This window comes from Formica exsecta, unplaced genomic scaffold, assembly GCF_003651465.1.
Source record: "Formica exsecta isolate Colony F162 unplaced genomic scaffold, ASM365146v1 scaffold614, whole genome shotgun sequence".
Classification (NCBI taxonomy): domain Eukaryota; kingdom Metazoa; phylum Arthropoda; class Insecta; order Hymenoptera; family Formicidae; genus Formica; species Formica exsecta.
In genome coordinates, this window is record NW_021853375.1 from 572,245 (window position 1) to 595,650 (window position 23,406).

The 23,406-nt window shown below is 35.7% G+C and overlaps 3 protein-coding genes and 1 long non-coding RNA gene across 9 annotated transcripts in view; 1 reads left to right on the forward strand and 3 right to left on the reverse strand.

The window, feature by feature from the left end:
- LOC115242614 (cytokine receptor) overlaps positions 1-6,071 on the reverse strand; it is a 26,189-nt gene extending 20,118 nt beyond the window's left edge. Inside the window, exon 1 of the mRNA XM_029819032.1 lies at positions 5,470-6,071. The gene's annotated coding sequence lies outside the window, so the exon portion shown is untranslated. The remainder of the gene's footprint in view (positions 1-5,469) is intronic.
- A 3,185-nt stretch (positions 6,072-9,256) lies between these two features.
- Positions 9,257-18,443, reverse strand: LOC115242642 (membrane-associated guanylate kinase, WW and PDZ domain-containing protein 1-like). Of its 4 annotated transcripts, XM_029819086.1 has the most exons (11): positions 18,389-18,443; positions 16,227-16,304; positions 15,932-16,151; positions 15,201-15,604; positions 14,906-15,094; positions 13,692-14,823; positions 13,346-13,481; positions 12,679-13,221; positions 12,392-12,562; positions 12,170-12,304; positions 9,257-12,045 (listed from the first exon to the last, which is right to left on the reverse strand). In XM_029819086.1, exons 2-11 carry the CDS (start codon positions 16,273-16,275, stop codon positions 12,025-12,027), a joined length of 3,000 nt encoding a protein of 999 aa, XP_029674946.1. In that variant the 5' UTR covers positions 16,276-16,304; positions 18,389-18,443; the 3' UTR covers positions 9,257-12,024. The 4 variants fall into 4 exon arrangements, with proteins under 4 accessions (XP_029674946.1, XP_029674945.1, XP_029674943.1 ...); XM_029819085.1 differs by having other exon boundaries at positions 9,257-12,304; positions 12,679-13,218; XM_029819083.1 differs by having other exon boundaries at positions 9,257-12,304.
- Positions 18,444-19,221: 778 nt separating this feature from the next.
- LOC115242644 (senecionine N-oxygenase-like) lies at positions 19,222-23,092 on the reverse strand. Of its 3 annotated transcripts, XM_029819091.1 has the most exons (9): positions 23,026-23,044; positions 22,598-22,768; positions 21,880-22,129; positions 21,479-21,617; positions 21,015-21,276; positions 20,663-20,766; positions 20,489-20,576; positions 20,229-20,392; positions 19,222-19,840 (listed from the first exon to the last, which is right to left on the reverse strand). In XM_029819091.1, the coding sequence occupies exons 3-9, from the start codon at positions 22,071-22,073 to the stop codon at positions 19,532-19,534; spliced, it is 1,260 nt and encodes a 419-aa protein (XP_029674951.1). In that variant the 5' UTR covers positions 22,074-22,129; positions 22,598-22,768; positions 23,026-23,044; the 3' UTR covers positions 19,222-19,531. The 3 variants fall into 3 exon arrangements, with proteins under 3 accessions (XP_029674951.1, XP_029674950.1, XP_029674949.1); XM_029819090.1 differs by lacking the exon at positions 22,598-22,768 and having other exon boundaries at positions 23,026-23,092; XM_029819089.1 differs by lacking the exons at positions 22,598-22,768; positions 23,026-23,044 and adding an exon at positions 22,310-22,348.
- On the forward strand, positions 20,550-23,028 carry LOC115242646. The gene is made up of 4 exons (XR_003885085.1): positions 20,550-20,687; positions 21,821-22,001; positions 22,093-22,647; positions 22,846-23,028. It is a non-coding gene; the product is annotated as an uncharacterized LOC115242646 (long non-coding RNA).
- Positions 23,093-23,406: the final 314 nt, after the last annotated feature.

Sequence of the window (23,406 nt, forward strand, 5' to 3'; positions counted from 1 at the left end):
AAAAAAAAGAAAAAAATTATTATTTTTTAAATTCAAAATGTAAGGAATACATTAATTTGATTAATATATGTTTAGCAGCGCCAAGCTTTTTTAATTAAAAATTTTTTTATACTTAAATATGTTTCACTATTTTAAAAGATATTGTCATTTAGATATAGCATTTTTTAAATATATATTAAAAGTAATAATAAATAAATTTTGCGGTATAAGTTTTTATTAATTGGCGTGCAATTTTTCAATATCACTATTTTTTGTAGAAAATTAAAGCAACTATTTTGTACAAGTTTAATATAACCAACAGTTTTTCTGATTTAAATAAAATAACAGTATATTACATAAGAGTTTTTCAGACCTGCACGTGGCGCGTGAATTTAACGTCTTTTTTTTTTACTTTTTTAAAAAAAAGTTGAATTTTTAACAGTTATATCATTTTCTTTTACTATATATTATTTTAATAACATAAAGCATCGAGTTTCTAAAAGGCTTAATCAACAGTTTGAATTCGTATTATAAAAAGTATTTTAACAAAAGAAGTGTTTTTGTTTTAACTCAACTTTCTGTTTATGCAATCAGATAAAATGCATCTATTATAATTGCGAATAATGAAGAACAACAATTTTGCTTTTTTGTTTGATACATAAAAAGTATTTATTCGTTGCATTCTTTCTTTTATCTCAAATTCTTAGTCCTCTTTTTTTACATAGAATATTAGATTCAAATAAAATAATTTATATATGTTATTTTTATTATTGTATTTATTTTTGCACATCAAATCTTCGTACATTTTTATTACATCGAATAAAGTAACTAATATGATTACAGTAATATTAATTTTTAACGTCTTTATTATTATAATTCGAACTCAAACTATCAATTGGCAGACTCACGTGTAGATACACGGGGTGCCTCGCTGCTGCTATCCATGACGTGGCGCGAGATATTACCGTGTCTTTTGATGTTTTATTCTAACAGGGTGTCTACTCGAATCTTGTGAAAAAACTCCCTGCTCTTACAGCAGGGTGTCTATTCAAATCTTTAAAAAATTCCCTAAAAATTTCCTCATCTTCCAAGTATCTTTGTTCAAAATTCCAGGTAACGAGAATATTTTAAAGATTTTTTAGTGCAATTTCCTAAAATAAGTTTTTTTTTAATGTATTTATTTTTTAATGCGCGTTTTCTAATGCTTTACATTCCTCCGAAGAAAAAACACAAAGCCACTTAAGTTTCATATGCTGGATTTGCAAATGTACTGGAAAAAAAACTGAATAGTTTTCGTTAAGATAAAACTTTTAAATTTGCATAATTTTTTCATTTTTTATCACTAAAAATTAAAATAAAGAATATGTATTGCATATTTAATATTCTGTTAAGACATTGAATATATAAACAGAGATCTATATATATATATTTTAAATACATAAAATTCACAATCTGGCTTATTCGCGGATTGCCGATTGCTTTACAATTTAAGAGCAAAATTATCAACGAAGGAATTTGTTTTAAAAATTCCCCGAATTCCAATAAAATTCCATGAGAATTTCTTGATTTTTCCAGGTACAAAAGAAATCCCTGGGAACTACATGTTTTTTTTTTCAGGAAATAAATTAAGACAACCTGTCTAAACAACACATTTCTAGGTAATAAATAATACTGAAACATTAACGTAGAATTACAAAATAAAACCAAGCATAAAGCCATCGCGTTGCATAAAATGCAACTCTATAAAAGGGTGTATTGACGAAAAAAATTAGAACCTGAACGCTCCAAAGTTTCCTTTTTTTACCCGAGATCCGGAAATCATCTCATCCCTCGCCTGGCTCGAAATCCGAGGAGAGGTAGCGACCCTATTTTAAGTCTTTTTTGCCTGATCTATACAATTGACAAAGGCATTTCAAAATCTTTGCCTTTTTGAAGGATTATACATCACGGTTATATGTTCGAATACGAAAACGTTCGATCTATGAAACACCGTCGCGAAAAGTTTCGAAACGTTACCTGCCTCCTTTGCATACCGGGAGAAATGAAAAGAATATCGTCCCTACGAAGGTCCAGCGCGATTTTCTCCATCGCCTGGATTAAAACCCCAGGAGATGCGGCGTCTCCTGGGGTTTTAATCCAGGCGATGGAGAAATGGAGCTAGTTCGAGCCCATTTTGCTCGATCTATACAATTCCCAACTCTCATTCGAGGCACGAAAATGTTCGATGCACAAAACACACGGTCGACACGAAAAGTTTCGAAACGCTCCTTTGCATACCGAGAGAAACGAAAGGAACGTCGACCGCGCGGTTCCTCCGATGTTCCAAACACACCTCGACATTTTACGAGCGGGACGTCATATCTTGTTCTCGGCGAAGGTCGCCGTGCATCTTGTCTCTCGGTGAAGATTTTAAAGCGCGTCTCTCGGTTTTACGCGCATTGGGATGCGACATGCGTGATTCGAGAGGTTTCAAGCTTATACGAATAACCTTATCCACCCTCGGAATGCAGTTAAGCTTACATGCTTAAGTTTACATGCTGTTTTAAGTAGAAGCGAGAGATTTAAGGGATTCAAAAGCGATTACACAATTTTGCGCGACTATATTTTTGATAATTATAAAAAAGATCACAAAAAAATTAAAATGAAATTTTACTTCTTTTTCTTAAAAATTAGACTCTTACAAGAATATAGCATTATAATATATAGCTAGAAAATTGACACCAAATGTGACCACTGATTTACAATTTGTAAAACATTATTAGTTTTTTTCTTTTTCATTATTGATGATTTAACTTTAACAAAACGTTCGAGTTCTGCTTCAAAAATGGGCTGGAAAGCCTCGGGTCCAGGTATCTTTAGAAAAATCTTGACCTGAAGTATTTTACGCTATTGTAAAAAAGGAATTGTATGATTAGCGTGGAAAATACCATTTCCCGTTCACCCTGGGAGATCCCTGTTTTATGGTTTTACAACTCGAATTCTCTGATTTTGTAACAGAAATCCAAGAAAAAAAAAGGAAAAATCTTCGAACCTCCAGCTCAGACCATATTAGGTAGATCGATGCATGTCTATGGTAATCATTACTTCTCTTTATTCTTTAAGAAAAATAATACGATATACCTAGTAATATATTAAATAAAAGAATAGCCTTTTTATATCAAAAAAGTAATTTTAATGATGATTTTTCATGTTGTAATAATTATATTATTGCATCCATATTATTTATTTTTTATAGTAATGTAATCCTTGGTGCTATATTTTCTGTGAGGAAATAATAAATTTATATCTTTTGAAAAAAATACATTTGGATATTTCATAATATGCTATCTCCATTTTTAATTTATTTTTTCAAAAGGCTTTTTAGGCAAAAATTAACATTCTGTTTTCTATTCCTGATACTTACTTTTTTAATCAAACATTCATGAGTTTATATTTCTATAATATTTAATAAACTATTAAATGTGTATTAATTACTTACCAAAAGATGGGAATATTAACGTGTTAAAAATATTATTTTTTAGTCGCTTTCTGTTATATTTTCTCCGTTTAAACAATATTCAATATTCAGGAATTAAACAAAGAGAAAAAAAGAAGTGAAAAGTATTGCAAACAGCATAGTTAAAAAAAAGGTTCTATTATTTTGGACTCGCCATTTTCGATTTATATGGGAATTTACATTTTTTATAGAAATTTATGACAATATGAAAAATGTCCCAGTAAAGCCTTGGCCTATACATATACGCTATTTACAGATACAGGCCTCCGTATAAAAATTTATCCAAATAGGGTCCATTAAAATAAAATAAAAAATAAAAAATAAAAAAAAAAAAAAAGGAACCACATGCACCATTAGCAAACTTAGGAACACGTGAGCGAGTAATGATTAATGGATTCACATTGCATAATACAAAATTTTTCAAATGTACGGAACACAAAGAAACAAATGAATGGAACCCGAGAGGACCTAAGATCTTCCTTCCATTTTTTTCAAAAATTTTCTTTTGCCTAAAGATTCGCGACCAAAAATTGACCTGGCAACCCAACAATATGCAGTTTTCTACCGCAGGCACTCAGCGAGGTTCTTTAAGAGTGGCAAACATGCCGCTTGAAAAGTACCTCGGTTTTCGATTTACAAACGAGCGAGAAGGAGAGAGAAGAAGAAAGAATATCCGCACCAGGTCAAAGACACGCACACGAACTCACCCGTAAGCGAACACATATGCGAAATGGGAGATTCAGACTGCGTTCCCAAGGGATTCGAGAAATGGGAAGAACTTGTGACTTCTATAATAGCGCGATTTTAACTAATTATACAGGGTGTTTCAAAAGTAGAGGTCAATCGCTCAGGAAGTGATTGGGGGCCGAAAAACAAGAAAAAAAGTTGGAACATAGGTCCGAAAAAGCATCGTTTTCGAGTTATCGCCATTTTTATGTTGAAGTTTCAAATTGCTTTGCTTTCGAATCTTTTTGTCAAAATTGAAAGAAAAGATGGTTTTGTATTTATTTATTTTATTTTATTTCTTTTTGTATTTATTTATTTATTTTCTATTTTATTAATATTTTTTTTATATCGTAGTCTTTCTTTTTATCCTGGGTAATGCTAAAGCAGTCTGCAATTTTTATTTGACTTTAATTATGTTATAAAACTCATAAAAACCATTTTTTTCTTTCAATTTTGACAAAAAAATTCGAAAGCAAAGATTTTTGAAATATCGACATAAAAATAGCGATAACTCGAAAACACATATTTCCGGACCTATGTTCATATCAACCTTTTATCTTGTTTTGGGTTCCCTAATCATCTCCTGAGCGATTAACCTCCACTTTTGAAACACCCTGTATATTTCTTCCGAAAAAAAGGGGGAAAAAAAATATTTTGCTCTTTGATGTCGAATGCTATATTAAAGATGCAGTTTAAATTTCGCACAATATAAACGCACACATTTATACGCGCGCGTTTGCATTCAGAATCTACCAATAGGAACTCAGTTCAGACCAATAAAACTCGAAGAAGAAGAAGAAGAAGGATTCCCCAACATTTTTATAGCATCGAAAGGAAGCGATAATCCTAAACGTATGACGTATACATAAATACAGCGGAATCATTCTCACGACGCACGCACGCACGCACGCACGCACGCACGCACGCACGCACGCATGCACATACATATATACATACACACACATGAACGCGACGAAACTAAACAATCCACGCGAGCGCATTAAATAGGATAGACCGAAAAAGATTTAATGCGTACATACGTCCTCTTCTGAATGAAAAAACAGCGAGAATTAGGCTCGATTGCTCCGAAAAATGCGCGATGATCGAACGATGGTTTCGCGTTGCCGTGAAGAGGAGAGGAAGAAGGGCATAAAAAGAGGAGAAGCACGGATATCATTGTACATTTCCGGCCCGTACAATTCAGTTTTCTCACAAACGCAAACGTGAGGGAAAAATGTTAAAAACGATGCAGGGAGTTTATTACTTACATTCGATGCAGTTCCGATCCGGGATCTCTCATCGCCACCGGAGCGCCAATGCACGAATGCACAAAACTGTGGGCGATTCGCGCACGCGAACCCGTCTCGGGTATCGGGAATATCCTAGGCAACTGCGAACGCGAGCGCGCACGAGAGGGAAAAACAGAGACGGAGGGAAGGTCGGCTATATAAAGAAAAAGAGAGAGAGAGAGAGAGAGAAAGAATGCGAACCGCACGCAACGGGCCGAGCCTGGAGCGGCGACCAATGATTAGCGCGTTCGCACTTCGCACAGTATCCCGCACACGCACACCACTCAACGGCGATCCGGATCGAGTATGCGACACGACGTTTTCCACCACAGTTTATCCCACTAACACACGCGCGCACGACTTCAGGCAGCGACGAACTTCGGCCTGAAAAATCCCCGACGCCACATCATATCCCGAGCGACGGAGAAAATGGTTCTGTTTACGTTCTCGGCTGAATCGCGGTACGGAAACCCTACGACAACAGTATACGTGACACGGGCATTCTGAGGAAAACACGTATGTGTGCGCGATCAATCGCCAGTGTTGTAAACCTGACGGGAACGGACGACCACACGGCGATGCACAAAAAGGAAGATGGCGCCGACGTGAGGGGGATGGAGGGGGGACGGGCGGGCGGGGAGGCCAGCGCGTCGAGATTACATATCGCGCGACGCTCGCGTCAGATTCGCGTGGAGTCGAGTCTATCGGACTCCTCCATTCTACGACGCCGGATTTCTACGTCCCGTCCAAACTCGGCTACACTCTTTTCAGCTTCCTTTCGCTTTCAACGCGTACGCGCACGATCGTCGCGATCGCGGGTCCTGGAGATCCGTGCAATTGCAAGCGCGCCGATCAAGCGACTGACGTCACGTTGGTTGATACGTTCAGATACGTCAAGCGCTGCATTCTTGGAAACGAACCGCGTGAATTTTCTTTCGCCACCGCCAGGTGGCGCTCGGGTGGCGCCCTTTTCGAAAGCGATCTTTCCTTCTTGACAAAAGCTTCACAGTTTCAGACGTAAGAATTTATAATACATTTACTAATATATTTATTCATCTATCTATATTTCTCTTTAAATTATTTTTTGCCTTAAACTCTCTTTAATTAATAAAAATTAAAGAAATTAATTTAACTTGAGTTTGATCGAAGCGACCATTAATCTCAGCGCACGCGACAAAATTACGTGACTAATATTACTAATGTCTAAAGAAAATAATTTGCGATAAATCATTTACGAGGAATCGACAATGATCGATGACGAATGCGCGTTTGTTTCGCGAAAAATGAGTGTCAATAATTGACACAGTACTGTCAACGTGTTAATAAAATGCTGCTATTGATCTCCGTCGTGATTAACGGGAAAAATCGGACATGGGGAATTTTCAAAGAATCATGATCTTAAATAAATGTATCGATAACCTTATTTGCCTTACGTTTCCGCAGAAAGTACGTCGTCTTGGAATGCGGAAATGTTTAATAAAATTCTAGGCTAACTAGATTGACATCATTATAATAAATCCTTCTTTGGAAAATTAAAAGACTGTTGTCTCTGCTCTGTGATAGCGCAATATTTCAAGAAAAAGTATCGATATGTCTCGCATAAGACCGCATATATATATCATTTTCTTTTATATCAAAATATTTTTTATAGATTTAAAAAATTTTTTTATAAATTATTTTTTACGGAAAGAGCACTGATTTTATGTTAAATTAATCTTGAATCAACAGATATAAATTATGAGATTTTTGATATTAAATATATTTTTGATATTTAAATACATATATTTAATGTAAAGTTATCTGGACTTTTCAACTTCCCGTCTCGATAAAACGAGCGTTAAAATATGAAATACTTGATTTTAGTCAAAGATTTATTAATGATAACATTTAATAGAAAATTACCTATATAATAAACAATATTGCAAAAGAGAATATTTCATGATTTTGCTAATTGTATTTGTAATTTAATTTATAAAGAATGCTATATATCCTACCGCACATTATGAATTTAGTGTTAGATATTTAAGGATTCTTTTGAATTAATCCTGACAATGAGATATATAGAATCACGTATATAAAAATACAAATATGTTTTCTTGATCATTTTTTTTTTTTTTTTTTTTTTTTTTTTTTTTTTTTTTTTTTTATATAAAGAAAAAGAGAGAGAGAGAGAGAGAGAAAGAATGCGAACCGCACGCAACGGGCCGAGCCTGGAGCGGCGACCAATGATTAGCGCGTTCGCACTTCGCACAGTATCCCGCACACGCACACCACTCAACGGCGATCCGGATCGAGTATGCGACACGACGTTTTCCACCACAGTTTATCCCACTAACACACGCGCGCACGACTTCAGGCAGCGACGAACTTCGGCCTGAAAAATCCCCGACGCCACATCATATCCCGAGCGACGGAGAAAATGGTTCTGTTTACGTTCTCGGCTGAATCGCGGTACGGAAACCCTACGACAACAGTATACGTGACACGGGCATTCTGAGGAAAACACGTATGTGTGCGCGATCAATCGCCAGTGTTGTAAACCTGACGGGAACGGACGACCACACGGCGATGCACAAAAAGGAAGATGGCGCCGACGTGAGGGGGATGGAGGGGGGACGGGCGGGTAGCATTTATTTTATCTCAGTATATTTCAACAACAATATATATAATTGGTAGTATATTATACTCACTTAGTAACAATATCAGTTTTTACTTCGGATTACTCAACGACGATTATTAAAGATGTAACGGACATATACAGAGAAAATTCGGTTTACATCTGTGAATTATATAATAAATATATGAAGCTCGTAGAAAAAAACCTGTTCGATCCATTTAACTTGTATCAATCGAACAATATATATATAAAATAATTTTTATGTGTGCGATTTAAATTTAATGAATAGTGCTATCTTTACTACTCGAGACAATAGATAAACAATGTTCGGAGAAACACTGCAGTGCTTTTTTTCAATTAATCCTAAATCATTTACCATAATTGTATACATATATTTACAGCTGTCCCTTGTGTCGTGTCTCTATATAATATAACATATCGTATTCTGAGATTCTTTATATGTATCAATGCTACTTGCATTAATAAATAGATAGTACTTGCAATTTTATACTCTTGACACTTTACACACTGTGTCATTTTCAATACATCTCTATATACTAGTATAAATCATTTATGATTTATATTCACATTTTTGAATAAATTAATAAATTTTTCTCCTTTAAAAAAAAAAAAAAACTACAGCAGTCTACGCTTAAAGGCGTTTCCGAGTAAATGCATTCTGAAAGGATTGCTCTCTCCATAAAGTAAATTTTATATCTCTTATGAGATATTAACTTATTTCATACAATTCGCGAGAGATGTAAAAACACGTCTAAAAGCGCTTAAGAGTATCTATTTTTGGATGAACAGCAGTTCAATGAAATGGAAAATCGAACTTTCTGACGTTTTTTGGAGGGCACACCCCTCTCGGGTAATTTCGATAAATGCTTGCCCTCATCGTTCGGTCGAATACTTATTTGGTCGATTGTGAGATTACTCTATAATGAATTTCAATGTACGTTTATAATCACTTTTGAAGGCTGTGATATTTGCTTAGTAATTTTCATTAAATACGGAACACACGTGTAACAAGGCACAATACTTTCAAAGCTATCACACATGTTAGGATAAATTACATTTACTCTGCAATTAGATTAATAAAAAAAAAAACTAGGTTAGCACCAGCCTAATTTTGTTAGGATGAGCAAGTTCAATTAATCCTAAATCATTCACCATAATTGTATACATATATTTATGAGAAATAGCCTAACTCATAGTATATCGCGTTAGAAAATGCGAAAAGTACAATGTATCTGCAGTTTTGGCAAGAGTAAAGCTAAAACGAGTAGTAAAGAAGACTCGGATTTTTCCGCAAATATATAAATTTCGAACCGGGAAAACAATGATTGACGCGTTATTGCTTCTTATAATAGCCTTATAAATTATCAACATTATCCTTTAGAAAAACAAGTATATACACATATTATGCTAAACTTATCATATCCTACATGCTATACAAATATTTTATATATATAATTATAAAAAATAAACGCGATGATTATAAATCTATATATAAAATGGATACTGTATGATCCGATTAAATGCGTTTGCTGATGCTTATCACCTATACATTGTTGAATTGTTCGTTTAAATATTATATATATTGTATATATACACACGTATATATTATATATATATATAATGATAAACAAATTCTCGCCCATCTATAAATATACATATATATGTATATGTGTATATAATATATACATACATATACATACATATATAATACGTCGCGTTCTTTTTTTCTTATACACCCCAATCCTGAGATCTAGAAATATAATCTAGTGTTTACCTTTCCTTTTTTTGTCTCATTAGTACATCGTGCTAGACAATCTCTCTACAATCTCTCATTACTTTACAAGTAAAAAAATATATACGTTGTTCTCTTTTATAACATGTAACTCTTTCATAAATATCGAAAAAAGACAGGAAGAATGAAGAAGAAACTTTTATTAAATTCCTTCTCCATTATAATTTTGCTCCGTTCGTCCTAAGTAAAAGATTAAGTCGCTCGAAAAAGACAAGATTGATTAAGTAATTATAATAATAATAAATTTGTTAATATTGATCTCCCATCACACACTGTACCTCAAAACAAAATGGCTGATAAGTGCATTTGCTTCTTTGGTTGTATGAGTCCTTAATTTTAATTACTGACATACATATACATTTCATATAAGTGGTAATAAATATTTAGGAAAAAGGGAAAATAAAATAATGATAGAATTCTAAAATCTTGATAATAATTCAAAACAATAGAATCAGATAAGAATAATTAAATGATTGTTAATACTTTTTTCTATACTTTTTGCCAAAAAGCGTAACATTTTATCGTCAAGGCCACAATTATGTCACTATATAAAAAAAATTCACAAAATGGTATTTATGATAGGAGTCTAAATTTTAAAAGTCTATACTTTGAAACATTATTGAGAAGAGCAGATAATAAATTTATATATATAATATATATATATATAATTGCCAGTCTACAATATCACCTCGACAGCATATGGATATACAGCTGTCCCTTGTGTCGTGTCTCTATATAATATAACATATCGTATTCTGAGATTCTTTATATGTATCAATGCTACTTGCATTAATAAATAGATAGTACTTGCAATTTTATACTCTTGACACTTTACACACTGTGTCATTTTCAATACATCTCTATATACTAGTATAAATCATTTATGATTTATATTCACATTTTTGAATAAATTAATAAATTTTTCTCCTTTAAAAAAAAAAAAAAACTACAGCAGTCTACGCTTAAAGGCGTTTCCGAGTAAATGCATTCTGAAAGGATTGCTCTCTCCATAAAGTAAATTTTATATCTCTTATGAGATATTAACTTATTTCATACAATTCGCGAGAGATGTAAAAACACGTCTAAAAGCGCTTAAGAGTATCTATTTTTGGATGAACAGCAGTTCAATGAAATGGAAAATCGAACTTTCTGACGTTTTTTGGAGGGCACACCCCTCTCGGGTAATTTCGATAAATGCTTGCCCTCATCGTTCGGTCGAATACTTATTTGGTCGATTGTGAGATTACTCTATAATGAATTTCAATGTACGTTTATAATCACTTTTGAAGGCTGTGATATTTGCTTAGTAATTTTCATTAAATACGGAACACACGTGTAACAAGGCACAATACTTTCAAAGCTATCACACATGTTAGGATAAATTACATTTACTCTGCAATTAGATTAATAAAAAAAAAAACTAGGTTAGCACCAGCCTAATTTTGTTAGGATGAGCAAGTACGATTGTCCTTATATTAAAACTTTTGCAAGCTGCGTAATGATAGCTGCAAGAAAAAAAGTCATCTGTGTGTGTTCCTTATATCATTTCTCTCATTAGAGAATATTTAATACATCTATCTGCATGAGCACAATAATTAAAGAAACTTTTTATCGTTACCGCGCTTTGTTACTTATCTTTGAAAGTCAATCATCATCATTTGGTGTTATTAAATTTAGCTTAGTGCTAGTTTTAAACAAAATCAAGTAAACATTTTCATTCATGGGAATTAAAAATTTATGGTACATTAAATCCATGACTATATAAAACTGAAAACTCACTGAAAACAAGTAAAAATATCACACAATATATACTAATTATAAAAATGAGAGTAATATGTATAATTTTCACAAATCATATCGTATTTTGTTTCTATCGATTTAGAAATTGCATAAGATTTTTTAAGAGCTTTATGCAATATAACATATCCTTCTCATTAATATATCGATATCAAACATATTACTATTTTCATTATAATATCGAATTATTACAGCAACGTAATTGTCTATCCGAGATTCTTTTTTTCTTGTATTGTCGTCCATTTTTTTTTCCACTTAGCATAGTACCTAATGTTATATACCCTGAAGCTCTCTGTCTTCCAGATCATCAAAAAAATTCTATATAATACTAATGTTAGCATTAGTATCATCAAAAGAGGGGAAAAAATGTCGTTAAGTTAAAATTAATATGTTATTATCAAAAGGTTAATTGTCTATATGTTCATATCGTAGAGATGTGGAGGAGCACCTACCACTGAAGGCATTTGGCAGCCACGTCGTACTAACAGACGAACAGATGGTCCACCGTTACGTATAATCTCAATCGCTTCTGTATGCGTCATGTTTTTGGTATTAATACCGTTTATCTCGATTATCTGATCTCCAACCTAGGAGTAATATATATTAGCTATAGATTTGCTTATAATATTATATTTATAGTTTAAATGATAATGAGATATTGGAATATTACTTACTCTAAGCCGATTGTCAATAGACGCTGGTCCGTTCTCAGCGATCTGCAAGACGAATAACGGCATGTTTTGAAACTCGCGACCACCGCGTATGCTGAAGCCAAAACCTCGGGTACCCCGAGTGAGCTCTACAGCATGATACTGGCCCCCATCTCCATCTCCTGTAAGTTCATCCTGGAAAGAAAAATTCAATAATCTATGATCACTCTATTATTATGGTGAATAAAAAAAGAAATTATATTTTCATATTTGTTTACTTTGCTAAATTACAAAATCAAGAAAGCTTGTACCTTTTGGGAAAGAGATGTATTGCTACAGCAATCATCAAGCGGATATCCAATCGTCAATGTGACAGAATAACCAGAATCTTTGATTAAATTGACAATGTCCTTATGGCAAACGTTCGTGATATCGATGTGATTGACAGCGAGAATATGATCTCCGACGTTCAATCTCCCGCATCTTTCAGCAGGTGAGCCTTCAATTATCCTGCCGATCGTAGAGCCGGCTTTGTTAACGGAAGAGATTATCACGAAACCGAATCCTTCGTTCTCCATTCGAGTGACGGTAACATCATATGGATACTGAAGATTCATCTGCCGACCATAAGAGGACTGAAGGTTCTCTTGAAGGTGTTCCTGTGTATTGATTCGACGTCGTATTCCTAGAGTTACTCGTCCGTTTTGTGCCGCTGCTATCATTAACTGCACCACGTGATGATGAGAAGAATTCATGACGCTTTCCCCGTCGACAGACATGATCAGATCGCCAGTATTGAGTCTGCTATCAAGATCGGCCGCTCCACCGGGAACTATATGACCCACCGAAACCTGCTGGCCGTGATATTTTTAACGTTTCTGCTTTCATTAGTGCTGTGATGACTTGGTTTTGCAATGCATAAAAGTAAGATCTTTAAAAACACTTATAAGGATTAATATGGATCATTAAAAAACCAACCTGAGATCCTTCTTCCGTACCACCCACTATTCTGAATCCAAATCCAGTATCTTGTCTGACCAAAGTCACTAGAGTTTCTATCCATTCTATATCGGGAACCATTGGACAAACCAATTCGCTTGTGTATTGAGGATACCTGTAATTAATATCACGAATTAAATGATTTTAATAATAAATAATCTTTATTTATTTTATGTATCTAGTTTTTGCAATATATTTAATGATTTTTAAACATATATTTTATCTATCTAAATGATTATAATATTAATTTTGAGAGCTCTAGAAAACGATTGTGGTTTACATAAAAGTTTATGACTTTTAACGATTGACGAAACAATATACATACCGAGATATAGAACTGGAATGTGGCTGTTCGTGTTCGAAACTGGTCGTTTCTTTTCTCTTATCCCAGATTTCGCCGGTATCAACGTTTTGCTCCTGTCCAATGGAATACATACTATAATCCTCGTTATATTGGGAATGCGATTGAACGGGATAGACGTCCTTGTAGTAATCGGAATGCAAATATCCATTCTGCTTGAGCATATTGTCGTGGTGGGAGATGTCGATGGAATACACATCATTGTTGATATTCAATTTATCATTCGCAATCCAGTCGCGTTTCGACACATTCCTGACGGAATCGTCGTCGAGATTCATCACCGTGAAATTGTCTGACAAGTTGGCTGTAATATTAGCTTTATACGGATCCGAATAATACATTCCGTGTGAATAATCGGCATATTTATAGTGATTATCCAGCGGATTCAATTCATTTTCTCCTTGTTCGTCGTTCCAGTTCGATCTGCTCGCGCTAGTTGGTGATTTAGGATGATTCCTGGTGTCGATCAGTGGCGTTTTTGGTCTACTAGGTATTATCGTCTTTGATTGAGTGCTATAAATATCTGCGGTGGGCGTCTTACTTCTGAAAAAGTCCTGCATATTCTTCTCTTTCTTCTCTTTCGTCGACTTTGTTGTCGTTCGTTGAACGTGTATCAATGCCTCCTCGTTGCGGGGGCAATCCTTCAGTACTTGCACCACCTCCGAGTGGCACATGTTTCTGACGTTGATCTCATTTATGTTAACTAGTATATCGCCCTCCATTAAATTCTTGCAACGCTGACGATCCAGGATCTTCTTGACTTTCTGGCCATGGGCAGAGTCTGCTATCGTAAATCCAAATCCCATGGCCCCCTTCACGATGGCGATGCTGAGAAATTCCGGCTTGGAAGACACCGGCGAGTTCTTACAATCGTTCAAATCGCTGCTCTCCGATAGCAGAATGTCCGTGCTGCTCGGTCTCTTAATCGTGTTGATTTTGTCCGAAATGCAGAGATCGGGCATCGAATTGACCGACGTTGTGGCGAGATTCTCGCCGTTTTGAAGATTATGCACTGGCAAGAATGTGGAATCCAGAAAATTGAAACGTCCATTATCCTGAAGAGACGAGTTTAGATCCATGTACATCGCAGGATCTTCTGTCAAAAGAAAAGATTCGAGATAATAGCACCTAATTCTCCGATGAAAAAATCTATTAATTATTCTTAGCTCTTTCTTTACCTGGCGCATTGACGGCGATCGTTGTTACAACCTCCGTATTAGGATCGTTGGGGTCAAAAGGCAATGGATAACCTCGACACACTTCCAAACTTACTGTCTCACCGCTACCGATTGACTTGAATACATTCACCATTTCATTATGGGTAAATCCTAGCACGCAGGTGTCATTAACGTATACTAACACGTCTCCTGAAATAATAAGTACAAGTGTAATAAATTGTAAAGACAGAAGCACGGAAGCGGAAGTGAATCACGGGCTTGAGAATTTTAGCGGTATCTAGAAAAAAAAAATTACCGGTTTGTAGTTTCCCATCCAACCATGCTGGACCATTTGGCACGACGCTTTTAATTTGCAGGAATTCTTCCACGGTGTCATCACCGCCGACAATGGTAAATCCCAAGCCCCGTGAACTCTTTATCAAGGCAGTTCGTATCCTCTGACCTTTGAGTTTGTCGGGATTTCTGGTGAAGTTGGGACTCTTCCTCTCGAGCAAGTTCTGTTGCGCTCTCTTCGCTTGCAAGACCGGATTTTCGTATTGCGTTCTACGATTTACGTGATCGATAAAATATGTACCGTATAGGGTGTCGTCGATTTTTTCCCAACCGTAGGGTAATTCGTCGTCGAGACATTCTTCCAGAGATCTCTTTTGAAATTTCGACAGACGTGGATCTAGCCAATGAGATGTGCCCGTGTTGTGGCTGTGATATAATTTATGAAAATGTTTTTACATTTTATTCGAAACAAAAATAATTAAATAAATAATAAAAATAAAAGACTATCAATATTTTTAAAAAATTATATTGCGCACACATGAGTATGTTTTGTATTATATATATTAATGGGATATATGTGTGTAATATTTATATAATGCAATTCTTGTAAGTATTAATACAATTAATATATACAAAATAAGAAGAGTTTATCAAGATTATTCATAAAAATTACTTATTTTTTAATCTTCTTATTATCTATATAATGTTGAGTATACAATGGCAATGTATATATATATAAATATGTATACATACTCTATGAAATAAACTTCTCCTGTGTCCGTGTACGCCTTCTCCCAATTACTTGGTAACGGACCTAATTGATCCTCGTTGCCTGGAGTACGATTTCGAACGGTTTGTTCTTGGTCGGAGATTCCTGTACTTTGTTCCGATCCCGTATTATACAAATACGTCGGTGGAATTCTTCCTCCATCGTTTTCACCGATCATCAATATTTCTTTATCAAGACTCTCCCCTTTAACATGAAATATTTTCGAGTAAAAAATTTTGCGATTACGTTACTTCAATATTTCAAAAGTAATTACTGTACCATCATTAGGATTGTCGATAGACGCTGCGTCATCAGTTTTGGTAGCCATCTCGAAGTCTTTACGTTTATCTTACGATCCTGAATAAAAATTTACGATGCGTGAATAAACGTTGACATGATGGAGAAATACATTAATATCTCAAGCACAGAAAACTTATTTTAAGATTATTAAATTTACGGGAAGATTCGTGTATTCAAGTATCAAATGCATTATTTAAACTCGGATTTATCATCGAATTTATTGAAGTTATTGAAAAAGAAAAACATTTTCATCTAGTAAATCTACACTGTCATGTTCTCTACGCAGTAATCGCATTCATATACATATAGGGTGTTTCAAAAGTGGATTTCAAATGATTTTGTATTTATTTATTTTATTTTATTTATTTTTTTTTTGTATTTATTTATTCATTTTTTATTTTATTTGTGTTTTTTTTTATTATGGTTTTTTTTTTAAATCTTGGGTAGTGCTAAAGCAGCCCGCAACTTTTACTTGACTTTAATTATGTTATAAAACTCATAAAAACCATTTTTTCTTTCAATTTTGACAAAAAAATTCGAAAGCAAAGCAATATTTTGAAATTTCAAAACATTTCACATAAAAATGACGATAACTCGAAAATAACGCATTTCCGGACCTATGTTTATACCAACTTTTTTTTTTGTTTTTGGATCTTTAATCACCTCCCGAGCGATTGACCTCGACTTTTAAAACACCCTGTTTATTACACAAAAAGACACACATAACAATCGTCCAACGCATCGCGTAATTAAGAAGAATCTCGTCATTACGAGGCACAACAGCAGTGGCGTGCATGCATGTATCGTACACGCGTGATGTATCACGTTGCGCGCGTCACGGACAGTGGTCCCGCTCGCCGGTATTAATTCTGACAGCTTAGAAAAGAAGCGAGAATACAAAAGTGCGGAAAGAGAAAAACGGCTTTAACAAAGCAACTTAATTCAGGACCACGTCCGTTTTCCCTCTAGTCGCGCCTCCAATAACGCAGCCTGTCTCCACGTTTTGTTCCGCTCGTCGCATATAAAATGAGATGTATCCAGATTTCAGAGTTACAGAGAAGGAAAAAAGAAAAAGACAGAAGAATGTAGAAGATACGATCGAAACGAACGGATCTTTCTTCGATCGGATCCCCCTCGACAAATTTTTTAATCGCCTTGCAATCTCGTTGAACGAATGGCCACGAGAGACTCCAGAGAGACGGACAGGTGTCCGCGAGCGCAATTACATAAAGCGAGGTAAGAGGAACGCTACCGCGAGAGATCGCGGAGGTGAGAGAGGAGCAGAAAAAAGAGAGAGGGAGAGAGAGAGAGAGGGTAAAGCACGCACGCGGGGCACGGCGGGCGGGCCGCACGAACGTGAATGCATTCTTACGAATGCATTCACCCGTGCGAGGCGCGCGCGACCGTGTGCCGTTCACGTATGACGCGCGTCATTAGGTCCATTCGTCTCGGAGCACTTTCCTGTACTTTCTACAATTTCCAGTGAAGGAAAGAGGGGAAGAGAAGAGGAAAAGAAACGAGGCGTACGCGAGACGAAGATCTAATCGGAGCGTTCGTCCGGTATTCGTTTCAGCTGCCTTCTCCGGCGCTTCCTGCGTTTAGAGCGAAGTGAGCGCGTGGCTTCGCAGGTTTCAGAGAGAGAAAAGAGGAGAAGACGAGAGAAAACGGAAGAGCTGCAGATGAGAGAAAAAAAAGGCTTGTCGGATGCAGCTTTCTAGCCGTACGTAACGTAAATAATGCTACGCGGGAGGTGGCGGCTCTCTCTCTCTCTCACTCTTTCTCGTTCTCTCCTCCTCATGGTACTCCCGCATCGACGTGGCCAGGCACATGCACAATCCGAACGGAAACAATGGCACGCGATCTCGCGTTTTTTCCTCCCGATTCACATTCAAGATGCTCGATCGCACTCGCGTGAACGTTACTGTAGACCACAAAGCGATGCATCGACGTAAAGACGGATCATCATAAAGGAAAATCTCGAAAGATACTGGGTGTTTGTCATAGAGAGAGAGAGAGAGAGATGCAAAGTAAGCGATCCAAGAAGCAGAGAGAGAGAGAGAGAGATGCTTGTATGCATGGCGTGCGCTTTTCCTCCGTTTTCTCTCGCGGCTACGACGGAAAGAGACGGGATTACTACTCACGCTGCGTTCCTTGCACGATGATGCGTTCGCCAGCACACGTAACCGTCATGGTTCCGGAATTATTTTACTTTCGAATAAGGGAACGGAATAGATTAACGCATAAATTAAAAATTGGGAATAATTAATCCATTCCTCTGTTTGAAGTAAAATAATTCCAAATTGCTCTTCCTAATATTCAATATTTATTTCTATTCCTAATATTAATTTTTTCTATTGTGCGCAGGGCCTAAGAGCGATTAAATATACAGGGTGTTTACGAGATATTTGGACAAACTTGGGTTTTGAATCTGATTAATATAAGTAATATATTAATAATACAAATAATATGAAATACATCCAATCTGACGCTATTTTGGTTTTAAAACACGAGATTCTCTGCCCTGATTATAATCGATCAATTTTACTCGAAATATTTCGTATTGATTAATCTAATAATCCAAATATCTCTATAATAACTGAAGATTGATGAGTTTTATGACGGAGTCATTAATCGCTCTAGAGCGATCAAATTTGCTTCACTCGAAATAATATAGAATAGCGTATAGTTGCGTGCGAATATACTTGACTCTATATATATACTATATATATATATATATATATATATATACTAATCTCGTGTAGTTATTGCATGGTTATTTAGATTCCTTTGCAATGAAAGACGACACAAACACATACATATATTTCGTGAGTTTTCTTCCATTAGAATTAAACTCTGTTTCAAAAAGTCAAATGCCTTTGGCGTCATTAAATGTCTTGGAGTTGTTATTTTCAGTCAGCCTCGTGTCTGGATATTCGTGGAATTTTGCGTATTAAGACAATAATGACACCGAGTATACTTTACTTATCATTTATAAGAAAATTCTTTAACTACTCATTCCGAGAAATAATCATCTTAATTACATACATACAAAGAAGTAGTTTGAAACGGCGCACAATTCACGCCTAGAAAAGGATACTTCTAGACACGCAAAAAAAAATTTTTTTAATCTATTCATAAACAATAGCAGACGTGAATATTTTTTCCATAAATTATGTATCCCTGAATATAAAAAAAAAAAAAAAAAAAAAATAGATTTCATCAAAAATATCTAGTCTCATTATACAATATAAAAGATATGATTCTATTTCTAACGTTCTCTAATGTTAAAGCTGAACGAAATTGTAGTCGTCGAGGATCTTGTAACGGTCCTGCCGATAATGCACCAGGTCGTCCAGGAAGCGCATGCTGCTCTCGTTGTGGAGTTTCGTCAGGACGGACGGTAGCGGTACGACGCCCGCGATGTTCGCCAGGTCATCGTAATAGTGACCTTGCTCGGGGCCCATCATGTGAAAGTGTCTCTTCTGCAGGCCCCTCTCGGCGCGTCTCGCCACTTCCTCGGCCTCGGAGCGCAGCATATCCGCTCTCGCGGGAAACCGCCTCTCGCCGTGCCAATGTCGTAGGACGAATCGCACCTTGAAATTGCAAGTAATCGCATCGCCATTATGTTACCGCGGTAGTCACGCCGTAGTCGGCGACCACGCGACCGTGGCTTTCTAGCATTTTTCTGTCGCGAATGCGCGACCGCGTTTCTTCGTCAGTCACGCCGAAGAAGGCAATTTCATACGCCCCGAATGACCTGTGCGCTTGGAATGCTATTACCTCTCAAATGAATTACATGCCATTCTCGTGTGTTTCTTGTATGTCCGATATATTTTTAAATATCGATTAAAAATATTATAAAGCACATTTTTTATGATATCTAATGTATATAATATAATAGTAATTAGAGATAAAATTAAAAAGATATCACGACAGAAATGTTATATTTTAGATTAAGAAGAGATAAAGAGTATTTTATACCTGCAAGTCAAACATACTGAAGGCGCAGACATAGAACGGAAGACCCACCAGTGCCAGGGTCGGGTTTTCTATGGACACCAGATGCTTCCAAAGGGGTGTGACCATGTTGGAATCCGTCCGCACTCCGCAAGATTCGGCGAGGAAAGGAAAACTGTATTTATACCCTGTCGAAGAGGAAACATGTTGTACTTTAATCGTCTCGTTACACGAGAACGAGGTACAATGTTTCGTCAGGACTTATGTAATGAGGAAGATTGTACCTGTACAATAGAAGACGATATCGATCTGCTCCTTCGTATCGTCCGCAAAAACCGCCTCGTGCTCCGTCAGTTGCACCACATCAGCTTTCTAAAGATAACGCGGCCATTAAGAAAAGTATCTTCAAGTTTGTTTGATTTTACTATTTTCTCTCTGAGCTCGCGTGACGCTTTTACCTGTACGACATTCTTGGGGAACACGGTGAGTATGGTCTCGGTCAAGTGATGACTCAGAATTACGCGATTCGCGTTCTTGGATATTTCCAACGCCAAATCCATACCTGGTCGGAGGACAGAGAATTTTAATTGTCGCGAATAACTTCGTCGAAGGTATTTTTATCCCGTCATTCTATAGATAAAAATCAAATATTTGCGCGCGAATATATATAATCAAAATCATCAGAAAAAGAATATTTCTTCATGATTATTCTCACAATTCTATTAATAATTACACGAAACGCTAGAGAATTGCTAGAAAATTTGTGTTAAAAAAAATAAGCGGACTATTTGTATAATGTTTTATGTGTACCGGAAGGACCAGCTCCCAAAACGACGACAGTCTTGCCGTCGAAGATCTCGGGGACCCGGTAATCGTGGCTGTGCATCTGCTTGCCTGCAAAAACATCGTGACCAGATATCTTCGGGATCCTGGGCTCGAAATAATGACCGTTGCACACCATGATTGCGTCAAACGCCTCGGTCACGATCGCGTCCCTCTGCAAATCCCTGACCTTGACCGACCACTTCCGATCCCCTACGGCCGGTTCCACCAGTTCTACATGATGCAGCAGCTGCGACATAGAACATTTATAACAATATATATCAAAATTTGATTTGTGTCATTAATTTGCAAGCTTCGCGATCATTGCTTTTGATCGACAATTTTATTTGTGTCTTAATAATTTTTGCGTAAATTAATGTTTAATCGTAATTCGCATTAAATATAGATATATATGTAATTAATGCATAATTAATGCGATTTTATACACTCACCCGAATGTAAGGACGTAGCGCAAAGTGATCGCAATATGCGTTTAGAAAATCCAGTATCTCTGTGCGCGACAAGTAGCTCTCGGGTCTTTCCGATATCGGAAAATCCGGATAGCCCATTACTTCCTTCGGCAGATTAGTCCTAACATATAAGTGATAAAGCAATTTTCGTAAATCAAATCGAATAATCTCTGCAATATACTTAAACGTTTATATATAATATAAGTATGAATAATTTTTTATCTAAAATTTACTGTGTTATGGATAAGATTGATATTAAATCTCTATATAAGATTAAAATACTAATTATGATGGATTTATAGTTAAAATTCGTTTTCTGTGCAGGACTCAAAATTGTCTTGAAGGAAAACGAAAGTTGTGCCTGCGATGAAATGCATTCGTACCTGAGGCTATTGTACATGCTAGTGTGAATCGGTAAACCGTATCTATCGGAACCAGTTTCCTCTCGATAGACCCAAGTCCCGCCGATTTGATCCGTTTTCTCGTAGCATACTACTTGGTCGTTGTAAGTACCGGAAATGCATTGACGAAGCGCAGCGAGTCCTGCGGCTCCGGCACCGATCACAGCAATTTTCATGATCGTTGAAATTTCACAGAACGCGAGCAGAACTTTCAGCGAAAATGATCGATAATCTATTTCGTAATTAACGGAGCACGGTAATATTTATTTTATAATAGACGAGTCAAAACCTAACAACACATATTCAAAAAACATCTAGAGAACATTCAGGATATTTTAAATCTTCTGGATGTCCTCTGGAGGTCTTTTAAACGTGTATGTTGTTAGGGGTATCTTGGACCTGTCGCGTTTACTCATATCATTCTTGGCCAATCGGGAGGCAACTAAAATTAAATAATATGGAATATAATATCTTGTTTTTATTTTTATATCACAAAAAAATAGTCTCCATACTGGTTAAGAATGATAAAAGTTATCTGTTTATTTGCGATTTAGTTCGCGAGAAGCCGTTATCTTTAAATTATTTTAATTGGAATATGCTTTAGTTATTACTAATTGATCATGTGAAAATTGATACAATAGTAGTTTGAATGAGCTATATGTATATAGTTGCAAAAGAGATTACACTCATATATAATTACTATAATTTCCTGTTTGAAATTGGATGATCCAGAATAAACGATTCGTTCAGGTAACTTTTTTTCTGTCAAGATCGCAGCTCGGATTATTTTAGCTTCGCACAAACTCTGACTAGATTCACAATAAATTACGATAGATTCGATCGAAAGTCGAGCATTTATTCTCTCTTTATCCTAATATAAAAGCATATTCATATATATTTTATCAAATTTAAATCTATTACGCTTAAAACTTTTCACACTTGTTATAGAAGCTGATTACATTGGGTGTAATAACACATTGGATTTGCTAGAAATAGATGCTCTACATATATATAAGTAACATCACGTTCAATTAAATGTGATAAGACGAGATAGAGATAAGACGTCACAATGTTAATCAAATTTAAAATAACTTTCGATAAAATACAGTATAATTACACTTTACTCACACGAATGGGAAAACACAAAGTACTCGCACCAACGAAATCCAATGGAATGAGTAATGTATGTATCACAACTGAAGCAGAATATAAAATGACCGAATGGAGTTCGTTAAAGTGATCGTATTAAGGGAAGGAGAAATGCAAGGCTGATACCGATAACGAGGTCATCGTGCATTCCACGTGTTTACCAAATAAACGCAAAGTTTGACCTTCAACCTTTTTTTACACATCTGCTTTACTATCCTGGAGTGATTGTTGACACGACACTCTTTTACATTTAGTTTTAATTTAAAAAGATTGATATATCTAAAGGGAAAATATCAATAAAGCAACAATTGAAATTATATACACTATATGACAAGTATACTTAATTTTATGTACAGCAAA

Excerpts from the sequence above, each read along its gene's own strand:
- LOC115242642 (XM_029819083.1), bottom strand. The coding sequence starts at position 16,275 with ATGGCTACCAAAACTGATGACGCAGCGTCTATCGACAATCCTAATGAT. Across the intron at positions 16,152-16,226 it reads TATCGACAATCCTAATGATG|GGGAGAGTCTTGATAAAGAA; the intron begins GTACAGTAATTA and ends TTCATGTTAAAG. Across the intron at positions 12,305-12,391 it reads CTATTGACAATCGGCTTAGA|GTTGGAGATCAGATAATCGA; the intron begins GTAAGTAATATT and ends TATTACTCCTAG.
- LOC115242644 (XM_029819089.1), bottom strand. Across the intron at positions 21,618-21,879 it reads AGCATGTACAATAGCCTCAG|GACTAATCTGCCGAAGGAAG; the intron begins GTACGAATGCAT and ends CTTATATGTTAG. Across the intron at positions 21,277-21,478 it reads CGCTACGTCCTTACATTCGG|CTGCTGCATCATGTAGAACT; the intron begins GTGAGTGTATAA and ends TCTATGTCGCAG.